This window comes from Protopterus annectens, chromosome 10.part0 (genome assembly GCF_019279795.1).
Source record: "Protopterus annectens isolate FY-2018-M chromosome 10.part0, PAN1.0, whole genome shotgun sequence".
Taxonomy (NCBI): Eukaryota; Metazoa; Chordata; order Ceratodontiformes; family Protopteridae; genus Protopterus; species Protopterus annectens.
In genome coordinates this window covers 1,388,663,734-1,388,683,441 of record NC_056744.1, presented here as the reverse complement: position 1 = coordinate 1,388,683,441, position 19,708 = coordinate 1,388,663,734, and the positions used below count along the sequence as shown (strand labels likewise).

At 38.0% G+C, this 19,708-nt stretch overlaps 1 protein-coding gene across 1 annotated transcript in view; it reads left to right on the top strand.

Moving 5' to 3' along the window:
• Window positions 1-19,708, top strand: part of COL24A1 (collagen type XXIV alpha 1 chain) — a 3,617,818-nt gene that overhangs the window by 2,990,844 nt on the left and 607,266 nt on the right. Inside the window, exon 39 of the mRNA XM_044086026.1 lies at window positions 15,912-16,019. Within this exon, the coding sequence (XP_043941961.1) occupies window positions 15,912-16,019 (108 nt within the window). The remainder of the gene's footprint in view (window positions 1-15,911; window positions 16,020-19,708) is intronic.

The following is a 19,708-nucleotide window of genomic DNA, read 5'->3' as shown; positions in this document are numbered from 1 at the left end:
GTTAAGAACTCTCATGGTTAATTGCTCATACATGTAGACTTCTTATCTCCAAGTTGTTAATGGAAAAAAAAACAACTACTAACTTTATAGATACATGAAAGAATTTTTGTAAATTTCACTTAGAACATACACTTCAACCCTCTCATAATTAATTGCTTGTACCTGTAGACTTTGTATCCCAATGCAAAACTTTGCTAATTTCAAGCCTGTTGGTTTACAAAAACCCTTGTCTATAGCTTAAACTTAAATTAAACATTAATCTAGATATCTACCTCTGTAAAAAAAAAAAACGATAAACTTACTTTACTGAGTAGATCTAGGAGACTCTTTCTCTCTGATGTCCTCCTTGTTGGGGGAATAAAGACACCTTGTTGAAGTTTCCAGTAGTTAGTCAGTTAAGTAGGTAGATGGATGAGCATTCTTGTTCTAATTACATTCAACAGATCAGTTATTTAAAAGCATTCACAGACAATGGTGGGAGTGTCCAAGGAAGATGATTGGTGGAAAATCTGAGAAATGGCAAAACAAAGACCCAGTCCCAAAGCTTACAGATTAGTTCCTTATTTGAATACTCCTTCATAGGTTTAGGTTCATAGGTTCATACTAGGCTATCTGCCCGAGGGCATTTACAAGCCTAGCCCATCGTTTTGTGGCTTACGCCACCCCTTTAGTATGGGGAACTATACCCATTATTTTGCTGTGCCTCTGTCGAGCAGTGACACTGAGGTAATCCCTGGGGTATATCTGCGATCTCCCATCCATTGGTCAAGATTTCTCTTGAACAAGGCCAGCGAGGTGCTCTGCCTCACATGTACCGGGATTCTGTTCCACAGCATAGGGAGTCTTTGGGTGATGAATCTATCCCTTCAGCACGTCCTATTAATAGCCGTGTCGAGGTTTAAGTCTCCGCCCTTGTGGCTCTGATGGATCTAGATTTTTGAGGTGAAGCATATTCATCAAATCTGGGTTTCACATGGCCTTGTATGTTAGGCAAAGGTCACCTCTGAGCAAGCGTGGCGACTGAATAGAGCTGGAGTTCTTTCAGTCGGGCAGCATAGGATAGATTTTGAGACCCTTTATCCTTTTGGTGAGGAACTTTTGTGGCCTCTCCAGCTGCTGCAAGTGTCGGGTCAGATACATTCCAAATGGGGCATTGTACTCAATCATTGGTCTGATGAGTGATGAGTAAAGGGAGACTATAACCTCCCTTGATCTAGATGAGAATCCCTTCATGATAAGGTGGGCGATGTAGAAGGTCTTCCTAACTACTTTAGCTACATGGGTGTCGAATGACAGACTACTATCAACCTGGGTCCCCAGGTCCCTGATAACTTCTTCTGTGCTCAGTGGATTGCCTCCTATTTGGTAGCTAGGGGTAACCTTGTTTTTCCCGAAGGGTATGACTATGCATTTTTTGGCATTTAACTTTAGGCCATGGCTTTGGCACCAGTTATCCGTTTCTGTGAGACCCTTCTGAAGGATATCTGTGTCAGATGTGTTTTCTACTATGGCGCCCAGTTTGCAGTCATCTGCAAACTTTGTCAGCCATAACCCTCCTGTGTTTGCTTGTACTTCAGAAAAGTAGATGCCAAACAAGAGTGGGCCCAGGACTGAGCCCTGTGGGACACCACTTGTGACAGGCTTTGAGTCTGACATGGCGCCAGCAACTCTGACCTTGTGGGTTCTGTCACTCAGCCAGTTTGCAACCCATCTTGTGATGTATGGGTTAACATTTAAGCTGATGAGTTTTTCAATGATACCCGAGTGGGGTATTGTATCGAAGGCCTTAGCCAGATCGAGGTAGGCTGTATGGACTGCCTTTCCCTCATCAATGGCTTTGGTGACTGTTTCGAAAAAGTCAACCAAGTTTAAAAGGCATGATCTGCCTTTGACAAAGCCAAACTGGGTTGGATCCAAAGTCTGCAAATTCCCAGTGTCTTTATTTATGAGGTCCATTATGATCCTCTCCATGGCTTTGCAGATAAGGCTTGTCAAGCTAATGGGCCGGTAATTACCAGGGTCGGTGGAGGCACCGCCTTTGTGAAGTGGGACCACAGTTGCAGTGCGCCACTCCTGGAGTGCGTATCCAGAGGTAAGACTTTGATTAAACAGCTGTCCTAGCTGTGGGTTTAATTCCTCATTGAGTTCGTGGAGCACACAGCCGGGGACACCATCAGGTCCCATGGATGCTGTGTTTTTTGCTTTGGAGAGAGCAGTTCTCACTTGGGCGCTGGAGATGTTTGGGGGGCTGCAATCATTTGGTATAGATATCTCTCCTTTTGGGGGGGAGGGGTGAGAAGTTTGCACTGAACCTGTCAGCCAGTATGTTGGCAATGTCTGTAGGATCAGTAATCTTCACATCATTTTGAACTAGTTCTGAGCATATCTGGGAGTTTCCTCCTAGGTTTCTAACATAGCTAAAGAAGGCCTTATGATTGTCTTTTGAGTCTTTAGCTATTTTTCTCTCGAAATTTGCTTTGGATGATTTTATGAGAGCTCTTAGTTTTTACTTATAGTGATCAAGGGTGTCTTACCTTTTAAGGATTTTGCTCTATCTTGTAGTAGCTTCCTCCTTTTGTTGTAGAGTTTGTTTATGGCTGGGGTCCACCAGACTGGACGCTTGCCTTTGGTACAAAGAGTCTTTGTTTTGCTTGGGATTGCCTTATCCATGCAGTCCTGCAGGTGCTGGTAGAAGGCATTTGTAAGTGATTCAGCGGCTTGAGTACTGTTTTCCGCCGGCTCGGGGGCCTTAAAGGAGACCACACTAGTCTTTAGAAGTGTGAAGTCGGCTTTTGGGAAGTTCTTTACTGTGGTCTTTTTTATTTCAGGTGGGGGTGGGATGAGGACCTCCAGCGAGATTAGTTTGTGATCTGATCTCACCAGTGAGGGGTATACTTCCGGTGTTGAACATTGTGCTCCCATGTTCGTGATGATGAGATCAAGTATGTTATCTCCTCTTGTGGGAATGGTTACTAGTTGTTCCATGACATTTGAGTTTATGAATTCCAGGAACTTTTGGGCTAGGGTGTTTGGGCTTGAGTAGTGTTCCCAGTCTATATTTGGGTAATTGAAGTCACCTAGTATGATGGTGTTTGGTGATACATTTATCCCCTCTAGTGTTTTCAGGAAGGCCATGTGAGGTTCCTGAGTTTGTGAGGGTGGCCTGTAACATGCTACTATTTGCAGAGCAGTCTTGCCTACGGTTAATTGCACCTGGATGGTCTCCGATGCATCATGCGTTGCCACCAGTCTTGAGGTGTGGGTGTCCTTGATGAATATGGATACCCCCTCCTTTCTTGGTATTTTCCTGATTTTGGGGCGGAACGCATGATATGAGGTAAAACCTGATAGCGCTGGGGTGCTCTCAGGAGCCTTGAACCAGGTTTCTGTCACAGCACAGACATCGATGTTCTCCATACTGAGAAGGGCCTCGAGTGCGTGCATTTTGAGATTTAGACTTCTGGCATTGAGCAGCATTACCCTTAGTTTATTTCCTTTTTGTGTTCTAGGGTGGTAGGTTTAGAATTTGAGCCTTGCCTAAAAAGGCACTATGGGGTGGCAAGAGCCTTTGCCAATATCCGGAATCCCAGGGTGACAGGTGCAAGCCGTCCCTTGCGAAGCAGCGTGGCTTGTCCAGCATGTCATCCCAGGCAGACAGATACTGGATCCCCTTTGAATGACACCAGTGTTTAAGCCAATTGTTAAAGCTGATCATCTTATCTCTGTATTGTGGCATCATTCTTGGTGAAGGTAGGATACTGCTCAAGGTCAGGGTCATACCTGCCTGGGCTACATAATCAGAGAGCTCCTCAATGTCTCTTTTCATGTAGTCCAAGGAGGTGCGTCTCAGGTCGTTTACACCAGCGTGGACAATGACTGAGTCATATTTGTACCTGCTGTTGAGAGACCTGAGTGCTTGCGTTATGTGGCGGATTCTAGCGCCCGACAGACAGCTTACTGTGACCTTCTCCTTACTCAGTCTGGTGAGCGGGACATCAGTGTGTCTGACTATGGAGTCACCAATGACTAGTGTGTCTGGCATTGTGTTTGGCCTTAAGGGCTGTGACTGTTTGACACTCTGACTGTGAGGTCTATGTGTTGCAGGTGTTGTGTTCTGAGGTGGTGGTTTTGGGTGTCTGCTTTGGTGGCCTCTGCTGTTTTGGTAGATTTTTGATCAGAGCCTCGAGTATGTCTTTGTGTGTTTATGTGTATGATTTGAGGTTGTAATGGTACTATGTGAGACTGGGTCTATAGTGTGTGTGGTAACCTTCCCCTCCTGACTGGTCTTGCCAGTCCTATGTTGAGAGAGCTCAGCCTCCAGATTGGCCGTATAGTTGCATCTCTCGCATGTATTTGTGTTTTGTGGGAGGAGGAGAGGGTTGTCTGTGTACATGAGGCAATTGTAACATTGCCTCAATATTCCCAGGTTCACCAGCTGAGCAGGAGATGACACTAGCAACTGATCCCTCGACATGCTAGAAGGATAGACAAATAACTTTAAAAAAGATTCCGGGGGATGTGGGTGACCGAGAAATGGGGGGTTGCCTTTTTGGGGTGCTATCTATAAGAGTGCCGTATCAAGGTAATAAGTACTGTAGGAGCAAGTGCTAGGTTTAACAGATAGAGAATAGTCTACTTAGAGTCAAGTAGAGATGATCTTTTTAGTTATAGGATACGCTGATTAGATGAGTAGTATAGGTCGAGGAAGGTAGTTTCAAGGGAAAATTTGAAGAGTGGACTTTAGGTAGCCCGAATAGTTTAAACCTGCTTAACCGGCAGTGGCAACTCCGCGCTAAAGCGTGCTTTATAGCAGGGGGCTGGAAAAGACAGGAAATGACCCAAAATGGCCAATAAACTACAAGTTACTGCCTTAAACCACTCCTCTGAGGACAAACAGGCAGTTCAGTACTCCCTACTCCCACTAGTGAGTAAAGAAACTACCCCTTGACCAAACAAGGAAAATGGAGAAAACAGGAACCAAGACAAAGCCCAGGGATCAGCAAAATCTGGTCTCTGGAACACTAGTTTAGGAAAGTATGGAAAGCAAGGATATTTTTTGTTTTTTCAAGTTTTTTACAGACAAGCAGAAAACACAATAAATGCTATGATTTTCGATTAAATGCTATCAAAAGCTAGTACACTTGAGTGTATTAGCCTGTAGTTTAACTTTTAGGCAAAACTTAAACTAGCAAGTGCAGTAAACAGTTTTAACTTATAAACACAGAAAAACAGTGCAAACTTTGATAAAATAAGCAGAAACAGTAGTCGAAAGGCACAAAAAGTCGAAAAAGCCAAGAAAAATACTTAAAATCTGGAAAGGTAGTCTTTTCTGGTCTCTGCTGCTAGAGGAACACTGCTGGCCACCACGAGGAGCTGTGCTGAGTTCTCAATAGCTGGAAAAGCCCGCCAAAGCGTGCTTTATAGCAGGGGCTGGAAAAGACAGGAAATGACCCAAAATGGCCAATAAACTACAAGTTACTGCCTTAAACCACTCCTCTGAGGACAAACAGGCAGTTCAGTACTCCCTACTCCCACTAGTGAGTAAAGAAACTACCCCTTGACCAAACAAGGAAAATGGAGAAAACAGGAACCAAGACAAAGCCCAGGGATCAGCAAAATCTGGTCTCTGGAACACTAGTTTAGGAAAGTATGGAAAGCAAGGATATTTTTTGTTTTTTCAAGTTTTTACAGACAAGCAGAAAACACAATAAATGCTATGATTTTCGATTAAATGCTATCAAAAGCTAGTACACTTGAGTGTATTAGCCTGTAGTTTAACTTTTAGGCAAAACTTAAACTAGCAAGTGCAGTAAACAGTTTTAACTTATAAACACAGAAAAACAGTGCAAACTTTGATAAAATAAGCAGAAACAGTAGTCGAAAGGCACAAAAAGTCGAAAAAGCCAAGAAAAATACTTAAAATCTGGAAAGGTAGTCTTTTCTGGTCTCTGCTGCTAGAGGAACACTGCTGGCCACCACGAGGAGCTGTGCTGAGTTCTCAATAGCTGGAAAAGCCCGCCAAAAGCGTGCTTTATAGCAGGGGCTGGAAAAGACAGGAAATGACCCAAAATGGCCAATAAACTACAAGTTACTGCCTTAAACCACTCCTCTGAGGACAAACAGGCAGTTCAGTACTCCCTACTCCCACTAGTGAGTAAAGAAACTACCCCTTGACCAAACAAGGAAAATGGAGAAAACAGGAACCAAGACAAAGCCCAGGGATCAGCAAAATCTGGTCTCTGGAACACTAGTTTAGGAAAGTATGGAAAGCAAGGATATTTTTTGTTTTTTCAAGTTTTTTACAGACAAGCAGAAAACACAATAAATGCTATGATTTTCGATTAAATGCTATCAAAAGCTAGTACACTTGAGTGTATTAGCCTATAGTTTAACTTTTAGGCAAAACTTAAACTAGCAAGTGCAGTAAACAGTTTTAACTTATAAACACAGAAAAACAGTGCAAACTTTGATAAAATAAGCAGAAACAGTAGTCGAAAGGCACAAAAAGTCGAAAAAGCCAAGAAAAATACTTAAAATCTGGAAAGGTAGTCTTTTCTGGTCTCTGCTGCTAGAGGAACACTGCTGGCCACCACGAGGAGCTGTGCTGAGTTCTCAATAGCTGGAAAAGCCCGCCAAAACGTGCTTTATAGCAGGGGGCTGGAAAAGACAGGAAATGACCCAAAATGGCCAATAAACTACAAGTTACTGCCTTAAACCACTCCTCTGAGGACAAACAGGCAGTTCAGTACTCCCTACTCCCACTAGTGAGTAAAGAAACTACCCCTTGACCAAACAAGGAAAATGGAGAAAACAGGAACCAAGACAAAGCCCAGGGATCAGCTATAAAAAAATATATAAAAATATATACATAAATAATAATAAAGACATTCAATATTAACCCTATAAAATTCCTATCTACTAAGGCTTTTAAGTTTTAGTAATGCCATTATGGAACACATATCATTTAAACCAGGCCAGTTATAAGAATACAATCTAATCTGCCATACTAATTCTAACCTTTCCAATTCAATTTCAAAAGGGCCACCCCTAATATTAGGTATTAACTGATCTAACACCCAAAATTTGAAAATATGTGTAGGATATTCGGATACATGCTTAGCCAAGGCATTATCTAACTTAGATTTTTTTATACTATATATGTGTTTGTAGATTCTATCTCTTAGTCTATGAACAGTTTTACCCACGTAAAAACATGAGCAAAGTTAGCATTTGGCTAAGTATATAACCATTTTAGAATTACAATTAATTTTTGTACTTGCTTTTTAAATCAAAATTATTAATAATGATGGAATTACTCACTAGGATAAATTTACAATAGGGACAGGAACCACAACTATGCATGCCTTTATTAGTTACTTTACTTTCGATGTTATTAATACCATCCAATAATTGTTTAAAGTTCCTGTCTCATCTTAATGTAAATTTAGGTGCTTCACCTACTTTATCTAATAATTCCTTACTTTCTTTTATAATGTTCCAATTTTAGAAACAATTCCCTTAATAAAATAAAAGTCGAAATTAAATGTTAAGGTTAAACTATACTCAAAGGAAAGAGATTTATTTTTTCTCTTTACTAGTAACTGGTGAACTAACTGTATCACCCAGAGAATTCTCAAACCCTATACCTGCTGTTTCTAAGATAAACATTTCATTGCATCTATTAACACCATATCCATTAACTATTGGTTTATATATACCTCTATGTCTCATCATAAATTTTATCTATTATTTTATCAATAAATCCCTTAGGGTATGCTCTTCTAAGAAAAATATCCTTTAAATTCCTGCATTCCTCAAAAAAATCGTCATCCCTTGTAACCATCCGTGCAGCCCTTACTAACTGCCCTTTGACCACGGACTTTTTCTGATACATAGGGTGAGCACTAGAGAAATGCAGGAATGTGTTGGAATATGATGATTTTCTATATATTTTGGTTTCATATTTTTTATCTAAATTGTTTTTTATTAATAAGACATCCAAATAGGCAATTTGATTCTCTTCAAAATTAAAGGTGAAATGAAGAATGTCAGTACTGGTGTTAAAATATTTGACAAAATCTTCAGCCACTTTAATATTGCCTCTCAATAAAATGAAAATATCATCCAAATACCAGGTATAATAGGCAATTTGAGAATTTATGTACTCATTACCAAATACAAATTGTTTCTCTCAATAGCTCATAACCAAATTGGCGAAACTTGAGCCGCAGGGTGATCCCATTGCCACTCCACTCTTTTGATGGTAAATTTTTTTTTTTAAAAGTAATGTTGTTATGGGCTAACACTATATTCAGTAATTCCTCTATTAAAAGTAGTTCCGAAAGAGGTGCGCCTTTATCTTTTAAATTCAAAATTACCCATTCAATACCCAAGTCTTGCGGAATAGAGGTGTAAAGGTCTTTCACATCTATTGTAAGTAAGTTGACCTGTTCATTAAAGTTAATGTCATTGATTTTCTGTAGGAAAGACCAAGAATCCTTACATATAGATGTTTCAAGATTAACATATTTTTTAAGCATCCCATCCACTACTTCAGCACAAGCATGAAGTCTTATGTACAAGCCTGCCTGAATGAATATAATCAGGCTATTAATATAATTAAATCTTATATAAATGATTTATTTATAGAAGAGAGGATAGATATGGATCTGTATAACTATTTAATTATGCCCTCTCCTACAGCCCCTGTTTTGTTCGGGGTGCCAAAAATACATAAGGACCTGAATAGTCCACCATTCAGGCCTATAGTTAATGGTAGAAATAGCGCAACATATGCTTGTGCTAAAGTAGTAGATGGGATGCTTGAAAAATATGTTATTCTTAAAACATCTATATGTAAGGATCCTTGGTCTTTCCTACAGAAAATCAATGACATTAACTTTAATGAACAGGTCAACTTACTTACAATAGATGTGAAAGACCTTTACACCTCTATTCCGCAAGACTTTGGTATTGAATGTGTAATTTTGAATTTAAAAGATAAAGGCGCACCTCTTTCGGAACTACTTTTAATAGAGGAATTACTGAATATAGTGTTAGCCCATAACTACATTACTTTTAAAAACAATTTTTACTATCTAAAGAGTGGAGTGGCAATGGACTCACTCTGCGGCTCAAGTTTCGCCAATTTGGTTATGAGCTATTGGGAGAAACAATTTGTATTTGGTAATGAGCACATACATTCTCAAATTGCCTATTATACCCGGTATTTGGATGATATTTTCATTTTATTGAGAGGCAATATTAAAGTGGCTAAAGATTATGTCAAATATTTTAACACTAGTACTGACTTTCTTCATTTCACCTTTAATTTTGAATAGAATCAAATTGCCTATTTGGATGTCTTATTAATAAAAAAACAATTTAGATAAAAAAAATATGATACCAAAATATATAGAAAATCATCATATTCCAACACATTCCTGCATTTCTCTAGTGCTCACCCTATGTATCAGAAAAAGTCCATGGTCAAAGGGCAGTTAGTAAGGGCCGCACAGATGGTTACAAGGGATGACAATTTTTTTGAGGAATGCAGGAATTTAAAGGATATGTTTCTTAGAAGAGCATACCCTAAGGGATTTATTGATAAAATAATAGATGAAATTTATGATGATACATAGAGGTATATATAAACCAATAGTTAATGGATATGGTGTTAATATATGTAATGAAATGTTTATCTTAGAAACAGCAGGCATAGGGTTTGAGAATTCTCTGGGTGATACAGTTATTTCACCAGTTACTAGTAAAGAGAAAAATAAATCTCTTTCTTTGAGTATAGTTTAACCTTAACCTTTAATTCGACTTTTATTTTATTAAGGGAATGGTTTCTAAAAATTGGAACATTATAAAAGAAAGTAAGGAATTATTAGATAAAGTAGGTGAAGCACCTAAATTTACATTAAGACGAGACAGGAACTTTAAACAATTATTGGATGGTATTAATAACATCGAAAGTAAAGTAACTAATAAAGGCATGCATAGTTGTGGTTCCTGTCCCTATTCTAAATTTATCCTAGTGAGTAATTCCATCATTATTAATAATTTTGATTTAAAAAGCAAGTACAAAAATAACTGTAATTCCAAAATGGTTATATACTTAGCCAAATGCCAACTTTGCCCATGTTTATACGTGGGTAAAACTGTTCGTAGACTAAGAGATAGAATCTACGAGCACATATATAGCATAAAAAAATCTAAGTTAGATAATGCCTTGGCTAAGCTTGTATCGAATATCCTACACCTATTTTCAAATTTTGGGTGTTAGATCAGTTAATACCTAATATTAGGGGTGGCCCTTTTGAAATTGAATTGGAAAGGTTAGAATTAGTATGGCAGGTTAGATTGCATTCTTATAACTGGCCTGGTTTAAATGAAATGTGTTCCATAATGGCATTACTAAAACTTAATAGCCTTAGTAGATAGGAATTTTATAGGGTTAATATTCAATGTCTTTATTATTATTTATGTATATATTTTTATATATTTTATATAGTATACATACTATATTTTTGTAATAGGATACACTTTTTGGTTTTGATCCTTTCATACAAAGAATCTATTATGTTTAATGTCTAAGTTGTTATTTAGTTGTTTGTTATAGGAATTGATTCTTCATATAGATTTAGTAATTCATATAATAATGTAAGTCTTTAAAAGGTTGTTAGTATAATTTGATATATATATATATTAGTCTATTATTTTGTTGTATATATTATTGATAATTATATTTTATGTAGTAAGTTTCATTATTATACAGACTTGGTTGTGTTTTAGTAAGGTGCCTTTAATGTGTTTTTACATTTCAATTGATGTATCAGCTGATCATTAACTGTTAGTATTTAAAAAAGTTATATTTCATACGGATTATTCTGGTTTGCCTCTCTATTTGTGGATTTTTGATGTTGTCTACTATGTTTTATCTAAGTTTGTAACCCTACTGAAAACTACATATTATACTTATCTCTAAATTTTTCTATTGTTCCTAATGTATTTGTACTCTGCTTACTCTGAAAATGGACATATGTCCATTCTGACTTTCCTGGTAAACAAATGTAAAATAAAATAAATAAATAAAATAAAATAAATGTATATTTCCATCTTTTAGCTTGCATGCTCACATTAGTGTTTTGCGGGCCGATCTGTTATGAAGTTGCTTCTCCTCATCTCCATTTGAATCTGTGTCACAATTTTCAAGAATTTTTGCTTCAGTGAAAACATTCAAACAGAATAGTAAATATATTGTCAGAACCCCATCCCCTTTTAACATAGAGCAATCACACAAAACTGTGTATACTTTTAAAAATGAAGTTTCCCCCTCTGAGTAGGGGTAATTGCCCCAAATTCTAGTTGCATCCACAGGAGTGACCTAATCCAAAAGTAAGTTTGCCTGCTGTAAAGCATGTTACAGCCTGTGTTCATACCTACACTAATTGCTGTTTGTACTTTTTTATCTCTTTTCTCCTCCTAGATGTAAAAAACAGCTTGTGTGCTTTTAGTCAGCATTAAGTTTTAGTCCTCATGTAATGTGTACTGGTTTCCTTTAAATAAATAAACTAAATTGTGCACTATTATTTTAAATGCATTAAAATAGCAAGGCTGCTATGCAGACAACTACTCGTATATCTTTTTGCTTCTCACAGTTTCAAACTTTATTTTCACTGAGCTGAGATGCTTGACAATGTATCTTTAAATGTTAATTACATAGTACCTCGTACATTTCTGTCTGCAGATGGTGTTAAGAACTCTCATGGTTAATTGCTCATACATGTAGACTTCTTATCTCCAAGTTGTTAATGGAAAAAAAAACAACTACTAACTTTATAGATACATGAAAGAATTTTTGTAAATTTCACTTAGAACATACACTTCAACCCTCTCATAATTAATTGCTTGTACCTGTAGACTTTGTATCCCAATGCAAAACTTTGCTAATTTCAAGCCTGTTGGTTTACAAAAACCCTTGTCTATAGCTTAAACTTAAATTAAACATTAATCTAGATATCTACCTCTGTAAAAAAAGCGATAAACTTACTTTACTGAGTAGATCTAGGAGACTCTTTCTCTCTGATGTCCTCCTTGTTGGGGGAATAAAGACACCTTGTTGAAGTTTCCAGTAGTTAGTCAGTTAAGTAGGTAGATGGATGAACATTCTTGTTCTAATTACATTCAACAGATCAGTTATTTAAAAGCATTCACAGACAATGGTGGGAGTGTCCAAGGAAGATGATTGGTGGAAAATCTGAGAAATGGCAAAACAAAGACCCAGTCCCAAAGCTTACAGATTAGTTCCTTATTTGAATACTCCTGAAAGACTTGTGAGGTTTACCAGCTCTGTAACCTGTGGAATTTTATAGTTAAAAAGTTTTATTTTTGTCTAACTTTTAACAAACAAAACATGACAACACACCATGAGCTACCAATATAAAACTAAAACTATATTTAAGAAAACAATTTTACCCCAGCTTCATATGGTCCATCTAATAGTGTGGTTTACACTTTGATCATCGAAAATACCCACTTTTATGAAGCTATCACATTAGTCTGTTTTGCAACTCATGTAAAATGAGAGGCTGTGTCTGCATCTGTGGGGCTCATATTCCTTGGAGCCAATTATGAAAGCTTTATTACAGAACATTTCCAGTCTGTCACATGCAATATGAGTGGCTGTGCCCACTTTTACAGGACTCTTATTTCCTGAAGCGTAACATGAAAGGCTAATCTTCTATTGTATAGAAAAAGGTTTACAGTGCCTGCTTATAAGAGTCTCATATACATGATTAATGTGACCAGTCCCTAGTCCGTCTTCCTCCTGATGAAGACAGACCTTGGAAAACAAATCACAGTGCTCATTTTTACAGAGCTCATGGATGTGCAAAAAAGTCAGTAAAGTGTGAGACCTCAGAATCTTTTATATAGGCTGTTGTGCCCATGGAATAAAAATCCACCAAGTGGTGAACTACAGAGTATGCAAAGCCTTTAATAAACTTAAGAATCTCAGTTCTTCTTTGAGCATAGTCCTCCTACTTGTACACATCCATGAGCTCTGTAAGAAATGACCACCATGACTTGTTTTCCGCTGTAAGCTATTTTCTGGATGCATGTATTATTCAAAAATTGGAATCACCTAGTGTAGCTTTAAGTGACTACCTCCCTGCATATAAAAAGTTATGTCTTCATCAAAAGGAAGAAGAATAGGAACTGGTCACATTAATAATGTATATGAGCATCTTGCAAGTAGGCACTGCAAAGCTGTTTGCTGTACAAGAGAAGATTAGCCTTTCATATTGCATATCAGGAGATACGAGCTAGTAAAAGTGTGCACAGCCTCTCATATTACATGTGATTGACTGGAAAAAGTTATGTAATAAAGCTTTCCTAACTGGCTGCAAGGAATATGAGCCCCACAGATGCAGACACAGCCTCTTATTTTACATGTGTTATAAAACAGACTAATAAAGTCTGGTGATAGCTTCATAAAAGCAGGCATTTTCAATTATCAAAATGTAAACCACACTATTTGATGGACCTGACAAAGCTCAGTTGAAAGTGTTTTCTTAGATATAGTTCTGTATTGGTAGCTCATGGAGTATTGTCATGTTTTGTTTGTTAAAAGTTAAAAATAAAAGCAAAACTTTTCCACAGGCTTCTCAGCTAGTAAACCCTCATGGGTCTCTCCTGAATATTAAAATAAGGGAGTAACATCTAAGCTTTGGGATTGGCTCCTTGTTTTACCATTTCCAAGATTTTCCTCCAGTCAGCTCCCTTGGAGCCTCCCACCATTGTCTGTAACTCCCTTTAAATAACTGACCTGTTAAATATAATGTATTAGAACAAGAACACTCATCTATCTACCTACTTAACTGAATAAACTACTGGAAACTTCAACAAGGTGTCTTCATTCCTCCTAAAAGGAAGGTATCAGAGAGAGAGAGAGAGAGTGTCTCCTAGACAGATCTGCTAGCTAAAGCGATTTTATCTGGACTAATCCTTCGTACTCTGTTTCTTGTTAGTCCTATCACCTTCTGGGCCCCAGGTGGGATACCAGACTTCACTCGAGCCATCTGGATTACTGTCATCTATAAAAACAGGGAACATTATTACATACCTCTCAACCTTCCATCTCCAAAATGAGGAACATTACATCTTATAATGTGGAACAAATGGGCAAAATGTGGAACACTAACAGCTTACTAACAACTTTACCTCGGAAGCTCATAGGATGGTTAAAATGTGCTATTTTTACTTATAAAAGTTCTTTGGATGAGTTAACATGATTCAGTTATTTTATCATGGCTATCAGTTAAAAAAATCCTAACAATGAATGTGTGACAGATGCTCTCAGTATAGATCTTTGAGGAACATGAACTTTTTAAGAACTCTGAGGAATGTTCCTCATAATGAGGTGCACTTAATTCTAGATATAATGTGATTATTGCACTTTTACATCCTCCATCCCAGCAGCCCAAAATACTAAAATTATAGTAACTTTAACTTGCTTCTGCCCAGCTTTTCTTCCCTTGTTACATTGTGAAGGCTGGATACCTTCCAACTAAGAAAAAGTACTTTCTTGCTTTAATATCTTTACGATGTGCAGCAGTCACTGATAAAACTCTTCCCACTGCACATTTAAAATATCCCTGAGTGCACGCTCTATATTTACTTTCATTAACTCAAATCAGCTTATGCTTTTGAAAGTTTATTTGTACTTAAACACATTGAAAACAAAGAACTTGTCGTACCTTATCCATGTCGCCAGTGTAGGAATTTGATCCTTGTCTTTGACAGCATGTTGGTGATTACTACAGTTGAACCAAGAAAACCACACTGTTGTTAAAAAAAACACCATAAAAGTATGAAATGAACCAGAATTGTGTCCACCACTGTTTATTCAAATCATCAGATCAAGCACTTGCTTCATAAAAGAGTTCATTAGAATTTGTACTTTTTTGGTGTTATTGGTTACTACAATTTGCTTACGCAAAATAAGCATAAATGAAAATCCTACATTAAAATCTACCTTCTAACATGCTGAGCTGCTTCCTGTAGCCTGGGATATAGGGTTTGATTCATTGTGCCTCAATATGCATACTGTTTGACTCTCAGCAAATTGTTTGACAAGACAGTGATACTGGTTCTCTCCTGAAAAGGCACACTTGTGTCCAGTGAACTCTCCCAGTCAACCATTGCATACTAAAAAAACAACTGGATACAGAAACACATATTATATTCCACATCAAAGGTTTGCACCCCCATACATGCACTGTTTGGAATAAAATAAATTAATCATCTGATGGAACAGTAATTGACAGTGATACGTTTCAGAGTTAGGTAACATTTGTGTGACATGCATACTGTGTATTTTCAAAGGGTTGCACATCTAAATGTAGAATGATTGCAAGATTTACTCTATATAGCATAGCATGTCAAAAGGTTACAGCTGCCACACAGCTGTATCATAAATGCCCTGCACCTGAATCTGTTATAGTAGATGAGTGTGTTATGAGTCCCACCTGAGTAATGTTGACATAAGTGAGTTGCATATACTGTCTGCCTCAGTCAACTGAGTTTTTATTTCATTATTAATAATTAGTTTTGTAAAGTAGATCCTCATGACTGCATAGCACTGAGGTATTGTGATGTATGTCAGACATTACATGCTGGGTAAACCATGATGAGTAGTAGTGTTACGAACTGTATTTAATGGTATACCTTTCGTCTTAATCATTATGACAGAGGGGTACTGCTTATAGTGAGCAAACGTGAATCATGTTAGTTCTAAATTTATGACAACTTCATCTGTGTTAAATAATTTCTGAACAACTTGAAACCTAGAATGCTCAGTAGTTTATTTTGATTGATGTTTTCAATATTTTTCCATACTGAAACAGGGTGAACAAGGACAATATGGGCTCATAGGAGAGCCTGGGCCTCCAGGAGAAATTGGCATGCCAGGGGAACCAGGACCCAAAGGAGCACGAGGCACTCGAGGTCCAATGGTTTGTGCATATCTGCTTTGACTACAAGAATAGTATTATTTAGGCATTGGGTGTAGCCAGGTACACAGTGTGTAGCTATGCTTTGCAAGCATATTTGTGATGTGCAACATCTTGGTCTACCTAAAGACACAATATGCTCTACCTTTAATGAAATACAGAGTCAGAAATGTTTGTTATAACTTATGTGTAATGTAACAGAGAAATATAGGGAGAGGATATTTGAGTCTGGTATGCAAATGCTATATCACTGGCTACATCTCTGACTTGCACTAAACCTTGTTTTATTTGTCAGGCATTGCTAAAAATTTTCAATGCACACATTTTTCTTGTCGATTTCAATAGATCACATTTTTGTTCTTGTTTATTTCAGTAACTATCATATGTTTAAATTGAACAGGTACATTACTTGCAGGCTTGGATGTTTAGAAATTGGTGTATAGTGAGCCCCTGAAGTATAATGTCATTGTTTCAGTTTATTTCATTTTGTTTACATTTCTTTTCTGGGATAGTTGTTCAAGCCTGTAATTATAGACAGATGATAGTATTTTCTGATTGAGGCATTGTGTTTTAGGCCCAACACTAATGACTTTGATTATGAATTGTGGCCGATATTTGAATACCATACTCTTTAATTCTTTTCATTGTGCTGGATAAGTAGTAAAGCTTTGTGGGAAGCAGTAAGGGTGCTGTGGTCTGAACAGTTAGCCATATCTTCCTTAAAACAATTAAGGCAATTTTCTTTATTAGTTTGTGGTCTATATTGCGGCATCGAATGGGCTGTTAACCGAACACCCTTTTATCGACACATATTAAGTGAAATAAAAAAACCTGAACTGCCACAAAAGCAAATTTTTCCCAGGGGAAAAAAAATTGCTTGTCTATCATCAGGGATTCGCCCATTCCTCCACTGTAGTGCGATCTCGGAGTTGGTATATTTAGTTGGGGGGGCACAGCCCCCCACTTCATATGGTCTGATTTTTTTTTGTATTGGCCAGGTGATTTTTTTTTTTTTTTTGTCTGAATGAAAATATATCTGGACATAGCTCTAAACCTCTTAGCACAACAAATCTGGACAAAGCCTAAAATAAGGGGGGGAACAATGGTTCAAAAATAAGGACAAATTTTAAACATCACTCTTATAAACTTAAAAAGTTGCTAGAGTAATAGGATTTGTGTTAGCATGCATTTTCTGAATAATAAGAAGTCTGAAACTAAAATGTATGCCATTATTTAGTGACTTCAGTCCTCAGTGATTTGCCAGAAAACCACAAGTTTTAAGAGGAGCAGACCAAAAACATAAGGCAAAATTCTAGAGAGTTAAGAGGCATGCATCTGGACACATTCTGCCTTAAGTGATTTGAGGGAAGATTCTCACCTCATTTAATAAATGTCCCCAAGTCTAAAAAGGGAAAAGCTTTCCTGTTCAGTAATTTTTGAAACACTTTTCAGGGGGTAAATGAAGTGGGATGGGAGTTAAAAGGTTGCAATCTTTATGACTGTTTACTGCACCTAGTATACCTCCCCTGTGTCTTTCCTTGTACAAGTGGGTTTAAGGCAGCAGCATTAACATTTTGCTAGCTTCCACTGATTAATTCCATTGGTCATAGAATCAGAAGTTGGAGAAGCATTTCTGTCCATATCTATATTGCATTCACTACATTCATTCTTGACAAGCAAAACATGGCAGTAAGGTAGAAAATGGACACCATTCCGCAGGTAACCTTCATGAATGCTTGCTTAAGGTAGGGCTTGTAAAAGACAGATCTCAAATTTTCATGCATACATGAAGGCCATAGTACATGTAAGAAATGCATTTGTTTTTTTTTTGAGAAAATAATATATTGTATGCATAAGTACCATAGCACAAGTAATTCTCAGACTAAGCAGTTGGACTGCAAACCTGATTTGCTAAGGAGCGTAAATGTTTGTAAGATTAACATGTTATAGCCAAATGTTGAACAGAAAATGATCAACTAACAATACAGCTGAGCAGTATTGCATCCAATAAGGCAGTTTTACAAACATTTTTTTCTTTGGTTGCCCATTTTTTCTTCACCCAGCTGATCCTGTTTTTTTTCTTGTTTGCTGGATCTACATAACCCTGCACTTCTCCCTAGAATTTTCTCCAGTGGTTGGTCCTGATGGGAAGATTGTGGTGTTCAAGGACAGCATTGTATTGCTTCCATTTTTTTCTATAATAGGTATAGGTTAACTCGCCTGACAATTAATGGAACTGAAGGAATCATGCTGTCAGCTTGAGGCTCAGAATGTTTGGATGAACTAATCCTTCTGGATGGGAAAGAAGGTCTGGAACTGGGTCCAGGGTGGTTGAATTAGATAAGGCCAAAGCAAAGGGAAACACATCTGTTGAGGCCAGTAAGGTGCAATGTGGATTACTTTGCTCTTCAGCTTGAGTGCTTTCTGTAAGAATTTTGGGATTAGAGATGCTGGGGATAAGGCATATAGGAATCTGGGGGGGGGGAAATGTGGAGAAGAGCGTTTCATGGTGACTTACCCAGAGGGGGTGATCAAGGCAAATTAATTGCTGCATTTGTTTAGAGGACAGGCAAACAATTCTCAGAGAATCCTTTCCATCACTTTTGGATTGAGAGATCACTTATGAGGCATGAGAATGCATCTGCTCAGTTTGTCTGCTATCACATTGGAATTTCCCAGAAAGTGCATTGCTGTCAGAAAGCGGTTTGAAGATATCACCCACTGCCACATTCTATGAGAGCATCTCGATAGAGGGGGTAAGATTTGGTTCCTCCCTGATGTACCAAACTACTGACATATTGTCTGTTTGAATCACAGTTGTTCCCACAGGAAGTGCATATTGAAAGGCTTGCAACACTAAAAGCACTGCTCTTAGCTCCAGAACATTGACATGCAAGTTGGCCTCTGTAGGGGACCAAGTGCTTTGGCTAGTCTTGCCCAGAAAATGCCCCCCCCCCCCTCAACCATCTGGGAGGAGTCTGTGGTCACTATGGCTTGGGTTCTGGAAGGATGAAGGGGCGGTCCAGGAGAATTTCTTTGGAATGTATCCACCAGCTAAATCTTTTCTGCAATGATTGGTGCTCAAAACTTGATCCAACATGGGATGGTATAGAATAGACTATTGAGATCCCAGCAGCCATTGTAGAATTCTCGTGTGATATCTTGTTAGGGGAACTAGAGTTATCACCGCTGCCATGGAACCTAGAGTCTGTAAAATTAGATGAGTAGGTGCTCTCTTGCTGTAAAAGTTTTTGAACTTGTGTTGTGATTTTCTGAAGTCTCACAGGTGAAAGGGATGCTATGGTTGTTGTCATATTTAGCAGTGCTCCTATAAATTCTAAACTCTGTGTGGGAGTCAGTTGGGATTTTTTGTAATTTATAGTAATTCTTAAGTATGCACAGGTCTGGAGAATATAATCCCTTGCTTCTATCAGCTGATGCTTGGTCATAGTAGTAATGAGCCAGTCATCCAAGTATGGAACCAGCCAGAATCCATGTAGTCTCAAGTGAGCTGCTACTACTGCCATACATTTGGTGAACACCCTAGGGGTTGTGGTGAGACCAAAGGGCAGCACCCTGAATTGGCAATGACTGGCTCCCAGACGGAAAGCGGAGGAACTTTCTGGAGCACTTGTCCATTTCTATGTGATAATACATATCCTGAAGATCTGTTGAGCACATCCAGTCATCCT